General features: G+C 46.5%; 1 protein-coding gene across 18 annotated transcripts in view; it reads left to right on the top strand.

Annotated features, from left to right (window-relative positions):
• The window catches only part of LOC120898120 (high affinity cAMP-specific and IBMX-insensitive 3',5'-cyclic phosphodiesterase 8), a 130,867-nt gene that overhangs the window by 98,371 nt on the left and 14,839 nt on the right, over positions 1–17,657 (top strand). For 16 of the 18 annotated variants that reach the window (XM_040303524.1, XM_040303531.1, XM_040303529.1 and 13 more), the window contains one exon: positions 14,647–14,735. In XM_040303524.1, the coding sequence (XP_040159458.1) occupies positions 14,647–14,735 (89 nt within the window). Of the gene's footprint in view, positions 1–14,646; positions 14,736–16,581; positions 16,709–17,657 lie in introns of those variants that run through there. The other 2 variants (XM_040303527.1, XM_040303528.1) reach the window with 2 other exon arrangements.

Here is a 17,657-nt window from a genome sequence, read left to right as displayed (position 1 = left end):
CTTCTAACGTATTAATGCCGTCTTGAGGCAGCGGGTCGTACCGTAGCCCGTAGCGCAAGATCCAGCCGCCGCGATCGAGCGTCTCGCTGTGAAGACGAGGAGCCACAGAGAGGAGACCGCGCCGAGAAGGTAGCGTACGAACGAGCAGAAGGCGCAAGAAAGAAAGGGCAAAACAACAGACAAAACGCCCCGGTGGAATGCTTTCGACGTAATGATAAACAGAGCATCATCCACCGTGTGGCTTCATTTTTCGTCTTCTTTTGTTCTGCATTTTACGCCGAGTGAGAGAGCTCGGGCGTGAGACCTGCTCACTGGATCACTCTGGTTCACTGCTCACATCGGAAGCGGATGCTGCGAGCTCATCTCACGCACTCGCTCACTATCACGAGCTGTTTAATTGTTTTTGTTTTTTTGCCCTGTTTCATTTCACTATTAATTTGTAGTTTCTTCTCTCACTCATTCCCCGCCGGTCTTTGTTGTGGTGCGGGTTTTTGTGTTTTCTTCTTTCGTTCCTTTCCTGTACTGTTTTGTTTCACTCGCACATTACTTGTCAACAAATGCGCCTCCTGAACCATCACTGGAGATGCGTTGAAAACGGCGGGTTTTAAATTAAAAATCTTCTCACAACCAGCCACATTTTCCCATTGCTTCTACACGGGCCATAGTTAGCTAACGATCGCTCAAATGCGATCGTAAACGCACCAAACACACACACACGCTCACTGTACAGCCGGTAGTTCCCAGCAGCGCACCTATAGCCCGCAGCTTTTCCTTCCAGCCAGCGAAGGGTTGTGTGCCAGCGCTCTCTTGCTGTTTTCTCCCTCACCTTTGACACCGCCAGGGAGCATCGCCTTTGTTTTTTTCGCCCTTGGTACCTTGGAGCTTGACAGGTCGGTGAGTTACTGCCTGATCTTTTCAAACCCCGCCAGCAAGATCATCCAGAATGACGATAATGATGATCGTGATGGGTTTGTGATCGTGTTACACTGCACTGGATCAGCTTACTAATTACTCTGAAGTTTGTATCACACACGATCAAGCACAGATACACGTAGCACACATTCTGACACTTTTGATGGGAAGTTTTTTGGGAAGCTCGAGCATTCCCCCTAAAAACCCGCATTCACTTTCGATTCGTTTGGAGAGTACTGACCACACTCTGTTCCAAGACACACCGCCGGACCAGTTCGCGCAATCTTGTGCTGGATGCTGCTCTGGTCCAACGCTCTGCCGCTCCAGCGTGGTTCCAGCGCTGCTCCAAAACCGTGGCGTTGCTTTCTCTCCCAACCGATGGCAAATTTGTTCCTTTCTGTGGTTCCAAAAAAGAAACACAAAGCAACCCGCAGAGCAACTCTTTCTCCCGCAGATTGGCAGTTTTTTTAGCACGCTCCACAAGCTCCAACATTATCTCCCTCTTTTTTGCTCTCTCACACGTTTCTTGTTTCCCGTGCTCCCGGTGATCGGTGGCACAGGGGGTCCCCGGTTAACCGCAAATGAAAACGAAAGCTCCCGGCAACATCAGCACCCCACATCATTGGCTGGGCGATCGTGCAATTTCCCCTTTCGCTTGGCTCTTGGAGCGGAGAGATGAAGCGTACTTTTTTCGCATCTCACGCTCACCCGAAGCAGCCAGCTCACCACTGGAGCTTCGGTGAGCGAACAGATCGCCTCCTAAACTGTGTCCATCATCAAACGCGTGGCCCCGTCTGTCATCGACGCGTGCTCTGCTGATGATCCGGCGGATTTTTTGTTGACGCGAACCTATCGGCGGTAATTTGGAGCAAACATAATGAAGGGTCCAGAAATAATCGCTCGTGAGTGGAGCTGCTGGATTATGTCCCCATTTCGATGCCATCGATGGTACGCACGATCACTTTCTTCGCCATCGGAGCAGCATCTTTATTAATCGAAGGCGAAAAATGGGGAGTAAAAGAACAAAAGGAAACATGAAAGCAATGACACTGCTGAGAAAGTATGTGGTCGGTGGAGTTTTGGAGGAATTTTGGTTGAGTTGAAAGAGAAAGAGTGTTAGGAGCTCGACTGGCAGAATAAGGAGGTCAAATGTGAATATCATCAACACCACTATCTTCGACGAAGAATCGTCTGGTGTTTTTTGATGAGTTTGTTGATTTGTTTATCATTATTTTCTGATCCATATGCATGTTGCATAGCAGATTTCATAACTCATTGCAATCCCCTTATACCACGAAATACGATTATTAGCTTTCTATTTCACTCAATGCATCAGCGCGAACGTATTTTTGCATTACGTCATGTCGAATTTTCCAAATTTTCCCGTAATTACCATCCAATGCTTTTGCACTGATGATTGACCAGCGCGACCATCCAACGCAGCATCCATCGGCTCGCTCAACTCACAGAGCAAACCCAAAGCACAAAACTCACTCACGATCGTACGCAATTCGCTCACGAGAAAAAGGGGTTTTGCGTCCACGAGTTTATTGCAAAACTTTTACTCCACACACAGACACCGCACAACAAAAGTGAAATGAAAAGAGAGGGAACAATATTGCTACGTTTAACGCCTTTTTTGTAGCTTTTAGGCCCCGCCGGCATATGTTGGTAAATATTGTGCTGCAGCAGGAAAGAGGCAAGCTGTTTACTTTCGTGTAAAGCGCTCGGAACCGGTCTCGGGCCGACACCGGACCAATGCGCCAATATGATGGCCAGAGCGGCATTAATCTCCCACATACACACACACACCCCCTGGTGTGATGTTCCGTGAGGGGGATTTTTTTTTGTTCCTCGACGCTTTGGCGAGAGGCTCGTTTGTGAATTCGTCTGCTAAATCATTGCCATTACGTTTCTAGGGCATGGTGGAGCGTTTCGGGGTTGTCAACGAAAACAAAAGTTTGCAGGATAGTGTTCCCGTGTGGCTTTCACGAGCCCTACAGCTTCACCATTCATCACCTATGGCAGGTTTTTTTCTGGTTGACCAACGCGTAAAGATCGTCCATACGCACGCCGTCTCCCAACGTACGTTGCACCGTCAGACCGGATATATTAGCATAATCAAACAGCTTGTCCGGCGTGTTCGAATGTAGCACCGGTATGGTATGTAATATATTGATACCAAATTAGTTACCACTCTTAATCGCTTTCTCATCGCTTCTCAGACCGCCGGATGATCTCACAAGCTCGTAAGTCATCGTACGCTCTCTAACGTTCGCTTTCCATGGCGTCGCAGTCTTTTGGGCAAGGTTAGAGTATAGTTTAGCATTGCGATCAAAGTGTTATTGAGTTGTCACTGACCTCAATTTAATTTTCGGAAGCCTTCCCAAAGGGGAGTTTGAACCCCAAAACGGATGGGCGCCCAAACCCTTGAACCGAACGAGGTATTTAGCGGCTAACGAAGGTGTCATCAGCTCACTTTCATGACAAAAGTTTCGTCCCAAGATTTGACACACGCGTGTCCCTCTTTTCTATCTCCTCTGCCAACGGTATCCTGCCGGAAAAGCTTCCACAGCACAAAACTTCTACAAAGCAACCTTAGGTACGTGAAAACCGTTGCAAGAGGACGATGGCTGGGCTTATCAACGCAAGAATTCGTAACTCAATTTCATACCCGTTTTGGGGTTCAATTTGCTCACTGAAATTGGGTAAAGCAAGGTATTACATGCTTGAGATTCTCCGATTGGAAACGAACAGAAAGAATTCCGGTTTCGTCCGCTTTTCCAATCTCTAAGCAACGAGCTTACGGGTGGGTAGGTTGTTGTGTGGTCGTTATCCTTAAACGTTCGCAACGCGGGTGCCGTAGTTGCGTGCCCATTATGGACAGATTTAGTTCGGTCCTTCGAACCGGATGGGAGCCACGCTGAGCGATGTGTTTCAATTAGCTTCGGGGCATTGATGACAGGTTCACGTGCTTTGCATGAACACAACCCCTTACAACTGTTCTCAAGCTCCCCAAGATCAACAATAACCAACGGCAAAGAAAATGTTTGAAATACCTTTGCTTCCATTTTCCTGTTTGAAGAACCAATATGTGACCCATTTCGTGTACCTTTGCTGCTTTTTTGGTCGGTAAACCTTTTTGTCGGTAAGGGTTGGCTGATTCTTCCAAGAAGTTTACAGTGATTGTTTTCTCAACGCAAAAAAAAACGACAAGCTTACCCAGCTTCATCATTACCGTAACCGAGTTCCAGCGTGGCTGGTAATGGTGCAATTCTTAAGGGTTTATCCCGGTTTGTTTTCATCTCCCTTCCGGGAATAGCAAAGAAGTAAGAGAAAAGTACCCTTTTACGATATTAATGGAGGAACATGTTCGACTTTTTCTCAGTAATTGGGAATTTTTTTAGGAACTTTAGAAAACTATTACTGAAAGCATTTCCAAACGATACCAAGTCCAATTCATTATCTACAGTTAGACGCAAAGCGATTGAAACCATTCGAGATGGATGCTGGTTCTATTTCTAATTGAATGATTCTATGTAACTGGCCCTTTACGGGATTCAAAACAATCTTCCTGTTGGAGTGCTCTCCAATGTTGCTACAGACACAAACCAGTTTTCAGAAATGATCTTCTAATTGATGGATGTTAAGCAGAGTGTGGCCTGTTTGGCCGCTCAAATTGGAAAATAATTATTTCTTCTCTATTTCAGTGAAAAGATACATTGAGGAATGCTTGAGAAAACTACTTCAACATCAGCTCAATAATTATACATTCATTCTCGGATTCTATCACGCAATCCTTTTACATCGAGAAGATTCTAGATACAGGCTAACTCAACAGGACACAAAAGCTTAAAAAAGTAACTTAAACTTGAGGAGGACCGTCGTCCTTTTCTAATAACCTGAATCTGTCGTTTGATGCCACCCGAATTCTTTAAATCTATCCCTTATATCCTCCTGCGTCCATTGTGGCGTTATCCATTTATTCTATTTATGTGATTCTCGCGCTCAATTTATCGCTGGGACCATTAAACCCCATCAAAAGCCGCGATATCGTGGATTTGGTAACGTTTTTGGAAGAACAGAACACCATTCTTCGAAATGGATTCCGCTTGAGGAAGCACGGAAACAGTGAGTGAGTGATTTTGTTACCACAATCTTTAGGGGCTGGATCCCAACACACAACGCTTACCCTTTTCTTACCACCGTTTGCTCTCCCGGTCGACTATCGAATTCGTTAATTCGTTTCACATGTTTCCGAGTAATAATCATAACGATCAGTCCCGGTCCTGATCTCCCTGAGACTCGGCTTCTCACCGCCCTCGTCATGTTATTCGAGAGTACTTGTGACTTTCCGCACCGGGTTTCGATATTTTCTCGACCAAAGCCCGTTCAACCGCGGGCGCTTTTGGAGCCAACAGTTCCATCAATCTTTCTACCAACTTCCTTCGCTACGTCTACCGGCCCAGAGTGACGATGATTGCCGCCGCGTAATAGAATTGAGGCGAAAGATTTGTAAGAAAAGCCTTTGGGTGCGTTGCGTAGCCGACGGGTGAGGCAGCCTTAAAGGAAGCCAACGGCTTAGAAAAGTCATTAAGAAACCATTCTTGCTCACTACCGCACGGCCGTATGACTCCTTTCCCAACACTTGTCGGCGACGGCGATTCGTTCTGATTTTGATTTGATTTATTCTTCACACACACACGAACCAAGCATACAAACAGACCGAGTAGACAGAGGGCAGGTAGAAGATCTGGGTCGAATTCTTCTGAACGGGTCGGCAAGGGACATCGTGCCGCGTTACTGATGGACCTTGTTGTTCTTTCCTCTTTTTACGCCGCTTCCGTCCCCGTGTAACAATTGGTTAAAGCTTTCAAAGAGCATTCTCACTTGACGGATTTCTTTAAGGAGGCATTAGAACCCACGGCTAGGAAGCGCAGTTTGAGGTGCCCACGGTGTATTGCATTAGCGCAAGGATTTGACCTCATCATTGCCCAAAACCATACAAAATTTTGATTGATGCCGGCCGACCACTCTCGATTCCTTTTGCGTTCGTCCCAACAGGACGCTAGAGCGCGAAGGAAGGGACGAAGGGACACAGGAAAAGGAACAAGAACCTTGTGTTATTATCACGGTGGTGTTCAAATTTTAAAAAGCCACGTCACGGTTCCCTGCTGGCTACAATTACGTGACGTTGGTGGAAAAAAATGGAACCCGGTATTCTCCTGCCGTCTACAATTCCAATGAATTCCTGTGGTTTCTTAATCTCTTTCAACACGAAGCTTTTGTTGAATTGTAGACGAATAATCATTTAAATTCCTTATATTACTCTCCCTCTACCAATCAACCAATATCTTTCTGCGTGAGATGTGTCATTACTTTCCTTCTTTCACTCGTGCCATAACGCTGGAAGCATTCATGGCCACAAAAATTGTCCCCTGCAATGAATGAACACCAGAAAATGAGCACGAAAGTTTAATTATAACTTTTAATAAGTTTATTCTCTGTCCCTCTTATTGCCGTTCCAATGCCGGAAGTGGGAAGATTGAACTGTCGGCTATCGATTTCTGCCACGAGTTGATACTTTGTTTCTGGGAACACGACCGAGAAAACGTCCTTCAACAAGCAGTGATGGTCAAGCGTGGCACTCAAGATATCCTTGGGAGAGCTACGATGATAAAAAAGTCAATTACATTCTCCGCGCCGAGCTGGTGAACAAACGTTCCAATAATTGGATTAGAAGTTGGTGTGTATGTGTTTTGCGGTCGATTTTTCCCGTGCCTGACGATGGCACCACTTTTCCACCATATGTGCGTCATTTTGATTTACATATCACGACAGTACCGATCACAACACTGAATCGTTAAAACTGTAATTCCGATAAAGAAACCTGCTCGATTTCATTGCTCTCTATCCCTTGGTGCTCTTTTTTCCAAGTCATTTCCCCCGCATTGAGCAATTTAAATAAGATCACGCAAAAAAAATGGCTCGATCGCTCGAATTGAAAGATCGTTAGCAGCGTTCGCATGCGAATGCCATGCCTCGAATGCTCGTGATATGCAACCATTCCACTCTTTCCTAGAGTACCTCCACGGCAAACAGCGATCGATACATTAATGAAGCTGCTTAACCACTAGATCAACGAGCAAATGAATGCGAAGGGGCCGCGAGAGGCGCTCAGAGGAAAAGGCAATGAAAAACAAGCCTTGTTTATGACGACAACGTACGCTCTCATTCAACCGGCTCATGTTACGGAGGTGTTCCACTGGTAACGGAAGTGGTTTTTACACAGTATGAAAGAGGTACTCTGGGTGCCTGGGTGCTGCCTCGGGGGGGATCCAGTTAAACACCCACTGCCGTTTGATCGTAATGTGCTTTCCGCTATCGATTAGTTTATGCTCGATTTGACACCTTACGCTGGTGAGGTCCCGGGTGAAGGTACGCTTAGGGATTGGTGCTCTGTTTGTTTTCTGCAGATGAGAAGCGAGATTTTAAACTCAATGACACTAGAATGAGCAAGTGTGCCTGAATGCTATGAAAAACTATGCAAAAATGTTAGAGATTTCAACTGTTCTTTACAGTCTGCGAAGTAAGTTTTCGTTGAAAATAGCTCCAACAAAGTCACTTGTACCACATTCGGTACATTGAGTGTAGCGTGTCACAGCATGTGGGGACCCGAGGATTTGCATCGGAATCGCTAATGAGCAAACCACGAACCTGGAATACCGCTGTCAGATCAGCCGCTATCCGCTTCACCTTCACACAGCGATGGAGAAAAACGGAAAATGAAATTTTCCACCACTAGCTGCTAAACAAGATCAGATCACATCACACAGCGAACGCGTGTGCAGCTGATTGCAATTCCCGGTGCATGGTGCCTCGCCCGTTATCGACTTGCTCGTTTCCATTAGATCCGTTTTCAAACAGTCAAACAGTACGAGCGGAGTACGACGAGTTTTGGCACACCTTTTTTTTTGCTGGAAAGTCAATCGCACGATGCATTGAAACGCAACGCGCTCGTACGCGCTTGGGCACGGTCTTGCAAATGGAACTATTATCAGCAGGTTTTGGAGTTTGGGCGACGAGCGCGCGTATGAGTCGCTTCTTCGCACGATGCAATAGATGCGATGATGCAGTTCATTGACTGGTGCAGCAACACGATGCACTTGCACGAGATGAAAAGCTGATGGGGAAGGAGTGAAAAAGTGAAGCGAAATCACACACCACACACGCAGAGGAATGGTTTGATACCCCGGGCGAGGCCGCGTGTGATCGCATTATCTAGTGTTATATGTGGAGCTTCGCTTTGATAATATTTGCGCTCGCCCTCTTGTGATGATGCTGCTGCTGTTTGCTTTCATTTTCACCCGGGCCATGCTTCGACGTGTCGCGTCTAGCGGTGCCCTTTCACCGGCGAAAAAGGTGCTGAACATGATGAGATCGCTTGCGCGCTGACGTAGTTATGCTCGGTCTCGGCCGATACACCACATGGGATGGGAGAACGCGTACCCGCCCGTTGATGGTCTGGCACACCCGCTACCACTCGGGCCCAGTGTCAAAGCGGCACTGGAAAGTGACGGCAGCCGTGCAACGGCGCAGTGTGATTTAGATGTGAGAATTTTCTAACGATCCGTACAATTTTTCACACACAATGGAGCACGAGCGGTCGGGGGCATAACCTCGACAAACCCAACTGCGGGGGTGATTGCCGGGGACAGTTTTCTTTCGAACGTGAGGTTGTTTTTTTTTGCTTTGTCTCTGTTATGTCTGTTTGCTCCGTACAAATCCCGCCTCGAGGGATGATTTCTCTGAGTGAGTTTATATTTTCCAACATTTTTCTTCATTACTTTAACGATATTGTTGCAATCATCGGGTGCTGGTGTTTCTCACACCCCTCTCCGGTACCTGATCATAATACCGCGAAAGGCTTTAATTTGCGATGATCGTTGAGTTTCTCTTAGAGGGCAGCTAATTGTCAGGTTCATTATTTACTGTGCTGGTTAGTTTTGCTCGTAATTGGTGGTGTTTAATTGTTTGCATATGTCTGTCCGTTTAATCATCCGCTTTTCATTTGCATTGTGGTTCCAGCTTCTTCCCGTTTTTGTACAAATGTTCATAAACAAAACTATTCTGTTGGGATATTTATACGAACTCACCAATGCATATGACCGTGACTACGTCTTCATTTCTTCCTAATCCCACAACTTATTGTGCAATTAAACCATCCACCCCTACAATTCTCCCGGCTCATTTCGGTGTGCCAATAAAACGAAACGATCGTCTTGTGACCCAAGGCCAACGGGGTACGCTGGAAATGCCCTTGCCCTTCGAATTTCCAATTGCAGCGAACCGTCGTCGTTTCTGATGGAATTTACGAGCAAAAATAAGCTCCATTCCAATCGACCTTCCGAGGGCCGAGGGCTGCAGCTCGTTTGGATAAATCAAACAATTCTTCCATCGCCTACAATCACCCAAAACCCCGATTGGCCGATGCGACATTTCAGATAACGCGCGTGCCGGCGTACAAGAGCATACCAATTTCCTTCGAGTGGTGGCATCGTGGACGCCGGTTTATTGGATGCTCGTCGTTGTAACGGCTCCCAATGGGCTGCTTGTCAGTGGCCCTACAAAAAAAAAAACGGGGCAGCTTAATTCACCTATAAGTCATAAAACTGTGGGGGCAGCAGTCATCGGTGGCCATTCTCCCAATGGGTTCAATTCATCGCGCGTCTGCAAGAATTAAGATAGCGAGAACGCTTTTTTTTATTGGAACGCATTCTAAGCGATAGCGGGCGGATGGACAGGCGCAACGGTTCTCTGAAGCTTTTCGATGGATTAAATCCACCCCGTGCTACCCACCCGCCTGTCTGGTCCGTGCAGTAAACCAACCCTTTGCCACTGGAGCTGGAATTTCTCGCTCAATTCCGGATTCTTGTAAGTAGCTCGAGCACCGTTTTATTCAAGATGTTCGATCAGCCGGTTAGCGGGCTGGCAGAACAGGTTCATCTACGGCACTTTTCCTTTTTATTATCAGCAGCGTGGTAAAACATCGAAAGTGGTTGACTGATCGGGGAATAACAGTGAAACATTTGAGCGTCGTTTAAGATACGGCTGATTGCTTAATGTTCGGGAGCGTTTTATCTGGTGAAATTAAGGCGGAAATTTATACAACAATCTAGAGCCATTTTTCACCAATTATCTTAAGGTAATTTTAAAAACGATATTCGTTTCCATACATCCAGCTAATGTTTATCTCATATTTGCCAATAAAGAGCTGTAATTAACACAAATTAATCCAATTTCTGGATAGTAGGAAAACAAACATAAATAAGACGTTAATTAAAGCATAAATCACGTCACAACGAGATATGTTTTGGTGCTCTGGAGACTTCACTCACATACCGGACTGGATAATTGACTTCATTCATACCACTTTCCCTTTTCGTTTCCCTTGCTGGAATGAAGTTTGAAGAGGTTTAGTTTACTTCCGTCACATTTTAAAGTCGCCACCGCCACACAATTCATCCCATTGTGGCCCAAAACAGACACTTTGTGCTACTCTACACACAAATGTTCAACAGTGGCACCGACGTCAAGTGGAACCGTTTATGACTTATGACTTATTACTTACCCGACCCTTTTCCTCCTCCTTTAGCTCTCCAGTAAGTACTTTCGCCATTCCGTGACCGAGAATGGGACATTGCCGTACGAACCGGACTCGTACTCGGGCAAGTTCAAGCCCAAGGCAAACATAAGCAGAGCCGTATCTTCAAAGCCGTATGGCGGGAGCATGCATAAGTCTTTCTCCCCCGGCTATGGTCCATGGAATAACTCTATTACTCAATGGGAAAGTCTTCACATTTCGGGTGCCACGTGCACACATTTATTAAAGGTCGTTTGGTGCTGGTGTGGGGTTGGCAGGTTGGCTGCTTCCGAAATTCCCGCCACAGCAGTTCAACAGCCTTCAACCGCCCAGTGCTATTGCATGTGGCAATTCGAAGAATGATGCATACCCTTCTCCCATCGCGCATAGTGTTGCAGATGGCATTAATCGAGTCGCATTGTGCGAGATTATGCTCGCAGGCACGCAAAATTTCTAATCTACCCGCTCATAATTGCATGCGCGTGTGTACGTGTTGGTTGGGATCTTGGGTACTTCGGACGGGGTTGCCTGGAAGCTTGGATAGCGCTCTCTATCTCCCTCTCTCTCTCTTCGGACCAAAAAGGCAAACAATTATGCGTCATTGCATCCGCGAGAAAGAAAGTGCCCACGGCAACTGTACACCAGCCATCTCTCCACCTATCCATTTGTAGCGATCTTTTGGCTACGAAATCTCACACATTTCACCGGTGCCGACACCACGATCACACGCTTTGTGGAGAGAATGTTAAGCCCACTGGATATTGACGTTGAATTCGAAAACACTCGCACAGGTGCCAAACAGGTTAAACAAATGCCCCCGAAAAAAAAACCCCGACTTCAACAAACCTGCCTTCTGTGTGTGTTAGTCTTGAGGCAAAAATACAAGACAAACATGGGCACACATGGGCGGCTCTTTCCCTCCACTGTACTGTATGCGGAAAGATGTTCACAATTTTGTCACAAATTTTTGGTAAATATGCAAACTTTCTCTCGTTGGCGGATTTGCCGCATTGGTGACATTTTTGAAGATTGCCAACCAAGATTTGTGAGATGATTTCTCCTCTCCTCTCGCAAGGAGTGGTCCATTGGCAGTAGATAAAGCGGATATCTTCTCGCGTCGCTTGCTTCGGTGTGGATTTTTACATATTTATAGCAAGATTTGCAAATCATTCGAGATCGGCATGTATGCAAATCGCTCATTATCGTACCAGATCGATCATTTCTGCACCTGTGTGTGTGTGTCCTACTTCATTGATTCGTTTCTTAAGGTGTTACTCATCTACCAAAGAGCGATCACAGCGTATCGTAAACAGCTTCAAATACAAGATAATGATATCATAGTCACTATTCATCTTGAGCCGAAATTAAACGAATAAATCCTATAAACCATCTCAAAGCGTTTGAGTGGAAGACACACTAAGCCCAGAAGCTCCTAATTCCATTCATCCCTTCTGGTAGCTCTTTGATGTTTTCGGCGTGATTTACTTCTGAAAGCTCCTACCTCCACGAAGGATGGAATTATCTGTTTCAACAATTGAAGCTCGTCCGTTCCATCAAAAAGTGTTCTTTATCTCATCTCCCCCCCCCCCCCCTTCTAAAGCAATCAGCCAAGAGAGAGAGAGTTTGCAAAAGTTAATGAAGTCACCGAAATGTCAATGATTTTGTCTCGAGGCAATGTACAATTAATAAAAGGCTGAGGGTACGCTTCGTTTGATATTGCTGCCGGAGCGGTTGATTGTCAGCCAGTATTTGTTCTTCCTTTCTGAACAATAATGCCACGTTTTATCTTACGAACAATGTACACAAACATTTCTAGCAGATGAGTTTGCTTGCTCAACTTTTGTCAAAGTGAATGTGCTACAGAATCGATCGAGTTGTGATAATTTCCTCGAACAATTTTCCACGTACAGCTCAACCCACCCATCCACTCCACTGTGTGGCTACCGCACATATCTCATCAATAGTTTGGTACGTGCACAAATTTATCTTCACCACAACTGGGCACCAGAAGGCTCGGGAGGACATGGACAGAACGAATCGTACCCTTCGCTCGTACCCCTTCAGCCACAGCCGATCGCTTCGATTTCAAACGAACTCTTGTGATTTATCTTAATGATAAATGATTGATTTTGCCCCACAGCGTAGCACGTACCCCGGTGACCGTATGTGAGATGGCCTTTTCCTTTCTCTCTTCCTCTCACTCTCTTTCTCTCTCTTCGATGAACCAGTGTCCATACGAGCAAGGATACCACATGCTGGGAAAATAATTTGCTACCGGGCGAGAAAAATAGTTCAACCGTACATCCCCGTTCAATGTTCAATTTCCACTCACCGCTGGTCTCAATTAAAGGCTTCATTGCTCCTCCCTCGCAAACCCCGTGCAAGAGCTCGAGCAAATTGTGTTTGTGCAATGTTTGCCATTTTCCATCTTTTCTCCACCGCCCCAGAGTGTGTGTGGGAGTACGTTGCACACAGTTGACGTACTTTTATTTTCATTTCGATTGCAGTCCCCGTTCCTTGAACTCGTTTCACAGTAATGGGGGTTTGCGTCGAAAACACACGAACTCGTACTGCGGTGGCCACGAACTCGCCCATCGAGAAGGAAACTTTGATTACCAGGGTCATCGTAGGAAAGGTTGACGCACCGCAAGGTGACCAACAAGAGGTTATTTTCCCTGTGTCTGGAGACTAGAGACACCAGCACAAACACCATAATTGCATTCGGTAATAGTGGGTGTGTGTGGCTTTATGAGATTCGATGAAAGCACTTAAAGCTTACAGATTATAAAGGGAGAAAAGCTACATGCTCGATTGATCCGGTTCGAAGGACCAAACTAGTTGGTACATCTCACACGCGCTACAATTGTTTTGACAAATTTTGTTCAACTCTTTGCTGCTCCATTCGTGTTTAATTGCTTCTCAGTTGCTCAGTTGCTTGTTGAAGTTCCACCGGCCAAAACGGAAACATAACATTCCCAGTAGCGAAAACCCGTTGCTTCCCCCCCCTTAACAACGCACACCGCTGATCGGTTTTGCATTTTCGCGATGATGGGTCACTTCCTGGCCGATCTGCGTGAAGTGCCGACCAAAAGCGATTTGATAATCTCTTTCGCCGCCTCTTTCCCTCACCCAAACCAACCTCTCCTTGTACCGGACAAACGCATCATCCATCAATCTGCCCGTCCGCAGCCGTGCGCAAGCGTCCAACGGAGGTAGGTTTTGTTTCGACTGTTGCCACCGCGCTCGCGCTGCCTTCGCGATTTGCAGCGGTTCTCATCCGGCTCATTAATTGAGCCCATCGAAAGCGAAAGTACACGCACGTCGAGAGGGGAAGAGTTGTGGCGGGCAGGCCGGGGTATATCAAGCCATCAAAATTAAGCAACGGGAAAAAAGCTCTTTTCGTGTGCTGTTACCTTTTTTTTGCTGCTTCATCCCTCTCATTTACACCCTCTTTCGCCGAATCGTTAGTTGTTTTGGAAGCGTTTCGGATGCACAGCATGCCGCACGGAGAGGCCAATTATCGCAGCAAAAGAAGCTGGGTGCTCGATCGCTCGATCTTCTTCACCTTCGGTTAGCTCTCGGAAAGGCATTTGCATCACTCTCCGTCGCGATGATGGATCCGATTTGATCTTCATCTTGAAGCGGATTGCGTGATGAGATTGCACGCCAGTTGACGGATTTCCACCCCGCACGAGCTCCGCGGTGCTTGAACTTGACGGGGATTTTTGTCAGGTTGCACTCCCATCCGAAAGAGGAATTCAAACGAAGCAGCAAAAAACAACGTAACAAAACAATAGAAAGAAAGCAAACGAGAAGGCAAAAGAGCACAATGAGAAAACGCAGATTCCACCACTTCCGTTATGACATTGGTTAATTTTGGATGTTGAAAATCGACCTCGACCACAGTGTGATAGATCGGCCGTGAATTTTTCGCTCGTTAGTGCCATGCTTCCTCGTTTCTTTTACTCTGCTAGTTGTACCTACATTTTCCATACTTTCCATGTTAAAGCTAAGAAACTGCTGTTTTGCACAAACAATGCTTTTTTCTAATATTTTTCGCTCATCTCGTCTCACGTCTCGTTTGCTTGCAGGTGGAACCTCCAGCAGCTCAGGCCGGTACGGCCATCGGAAGTCGTCGCTGGCGTTAACACCAGAAGAGGAACCTCTCGACTCGTGCCCGGTAAGTACGCGATGGGTACAATTGAACTGAGAGTGTACTGGAAATGTGGATATGATCGATGTAATGATCAAACAACACCCCTTGAGCTAACAATTACATTCAGGAATCTTCATCACTCTCATACATGAGTGGAAAACATTGTTAAACAAGCGCCCAGCACTGTGGTGCTGTAATCAACGCACAGCGAGCCCGCAATTAACACATTCTTAACAAAACGTCATCACTTGCTGAATGCTAAAATCTCTGCCATATCGACGTCTAATCGTGCCAATTAGATGCAGTTTTCCTCATTTGTTCTACCAGATTGAATGGGAGTTTGAGTTTTCCGCCCACTTTTTCGTACGATAGCGATCAGAACGCTTGTTTGAGAGGGTTAGGAATTTGCTGGTTACGTTTATGAGGTACGAGTGAGGTAGTTTCGCTCTAGTCGCTTCCAATTTAGCCAGTCGAACTAGTAACACCTGCTCGGTTCCGACTCAACCCTGGAGCGTTACAATTTCCCACCGCCTGTACCCACTTTAATCAATTTGCCTCGGATGCAAACCAGGGGGGTTTAATATTACGGAACAGTCGGAACGGCAATAAATAACCATCGCGGGACCCTTATTGCCATTCCGCGCCAAACTTCGCATCGATACTTTACTACGAACAATTACGTGCGGCTAGAAGTCGCACCCCTTCTCTCGTTCGATGGGTTTTCCGATGTCTCTCTTTCATTTCCATCCAGGCTGTGAAAATCGATACGTCTATCCTACCACTTACGAGACAGGTCTGCCACAGCGCAGCGGTGCCTGGGGATGGTTGGCGCGTCTTATCGCGCGTGTTATCTGATAATGAGTGTCTACTGCGTACGCACGAGCTGCGTCCGTCCTCCTGGCGTGGCATGGCGTGGCGCGCCCCGATGCATATTCGCTCCGTTTTAATAAATGTCAAGTGATCTCAGGCACGATGTTATATGAGTCAAGCTTCCCTTGTGGGGCTCCATGGACGGCGACGAAATGATAGTAGTGCGCGATAAATACAAGCCCGCGATGATGTAAACGCGTGCCAATGGAATGTTTCTGTTGTGTGCTGTGTGGGTGATACCGTTTGGATGGGGTTTAGAGTAGAAGGAAGTAGTTGCTTTAAAAATATTCTCATAAAAATGGGTCCAAAGACTGCAGACAAAATGTTTACTTGATCCTGATGTAGCCAGGCCTGACTAATACGCTAATAAATCGTATCGTAATCATAGTCCATTGCCTTCAAAACATCAACGATACTTTTTATGACCCTGAACTACATCCAAACCAACCGCCCAGCTGGCCGTTTAGTCAGTGCGTTAGTTCGATTGCCTTCCTGAACTACGCGCGCCTTCGTATCACCCACACACGGCCATGGTTGAGGCGTCAACACTCGCAATACAGCAGCAGCAGCGCACACTTATCTTATCGCCGGGAGCAATCGACGATTCCTTCGGCCAACAATCGTCTTCTGTTTTGACAATCCAAAGCCAAGCGGCTGTCCCCGATAACGGCCAACTGTCCGTTGGCCGATCGCAACGTTGTCTTCCTCGTCATCTGACCGTGAATGAAGAAGATGTGTCGCTTCTTGGATGACGCGGCCAACAACGGTAGCCACAACGACAACAACAACAACGCTGGTCAACGTGTCTCCATCCAGAGCCTTCCGTTGAGCCTCCCAGAAGTGTGCACTACGTCTGTGACGTCTTTGTGTGGACACCTCGATGGAAGTCGACCACCCTGATAATGCGCGTCTCACACAATCAGCCCCTCAAGAGGGCTTCCAATTAGAAGGCTGCAAGACTTCTTACACTCCACGGACAGCCTCGGTATTACCCACCCACGGTCCAATCAGTCGTTAAGTGGAGCTGGTTAAGTAAACTGCTCGTTGCGAACGGTTGGGAGTCGAAAGTAACGCTTCGTGTGAATTATTGCTATGACACGCCAGTGTGTGACGCGTTCTGCGTAACTGTAGGTGCTTTGCTACAACAATCTGTTCTGACGTCATGTGATTGAAACGGTGCAATATCCTTCCGGAAAAAGTGACACAAACAAACAGTTTATGTGAAAAATACCTCCCAGGAACACTGCTAGAAGGACTGCGACCAACCACCGCAGCCATATTAACTGTCCGTCACCGTCACAAGCGGCACAAACCATCCAAACCACCAGTGTCTTCTATTCAATTTCAACGTCAAGCAGTGTGCAATTTACTATCGACCCTTACCACAAACCCCACCGGGAGGGTTTGGCTGCAAACGCTCATAAATCAATCCATCTGCTCTACCACCTTCACCTGCTGGGCGCACTGCCGCTGTACTAGCGCTAGCACAAGAGTAATTAAATCTAGTGCCGTCCGGTGCTTCTACCGACGGATTTGCGCTGCGGAGTAGTATACGACGAGGAAATATCCTTTCTCTATACAACTCCGACCAGCAAATGGAAAATACCTGTTGTTGCGGTTTAAAATCGGCTGCAGGGAGGAAAAGGAAGCAAGGAGTGTAATTGGCCGGCTAGGAACTATATTGTGGTATTTTTTATGCCCCCTTTTTATCCACCCTCATTTGCTTCGCTGTGTTGAGGAATGTGTAAATGAAATTTAAATTAAAAATATTCTTACCCTGTAGCAGACAGCTCAGAATAGTTTGTGCTTAATTCAATAGGAAGGGGAAAAAAGACTATTTCATTTTCCTGCACCTTTCAGAAGCGTACCTTAACGCTGGTCCTTAACTATGGCATGCATTTGCTCAATTTATCTTCCTTTCCAAACGAAAACTATCTCCACCACTTGCTGCGGCTGGGCTTTTCCACCCACCGGCGCAGAGGAATTAAAACTGAAGCAACTAACATCGAGTTACATTCCTTGATTTGCCGACATTGGAGCTGCCACTTGAGTGGGTGGGCGGCATTGAGTAGTAAT

Source organism: Anopheles arabiensis, chromosome 2 (genome assembly GCF_016920715.1).
Source record: "Anopheles arabiensis isolate DONGOLA chromosome 2, AaraD3, whole genome shotgun sequence".
Classification (NCBI taxonomy): domain Eukaryota; kingdom Metazoa; phylum Arthropoda; class Insecta; order Diptera; family Culicidae; genus Anopheles; species Anopheles arabiensis.
This window is presented reverse-complemented; position numbering and strand designations above follow the sequence as displayed.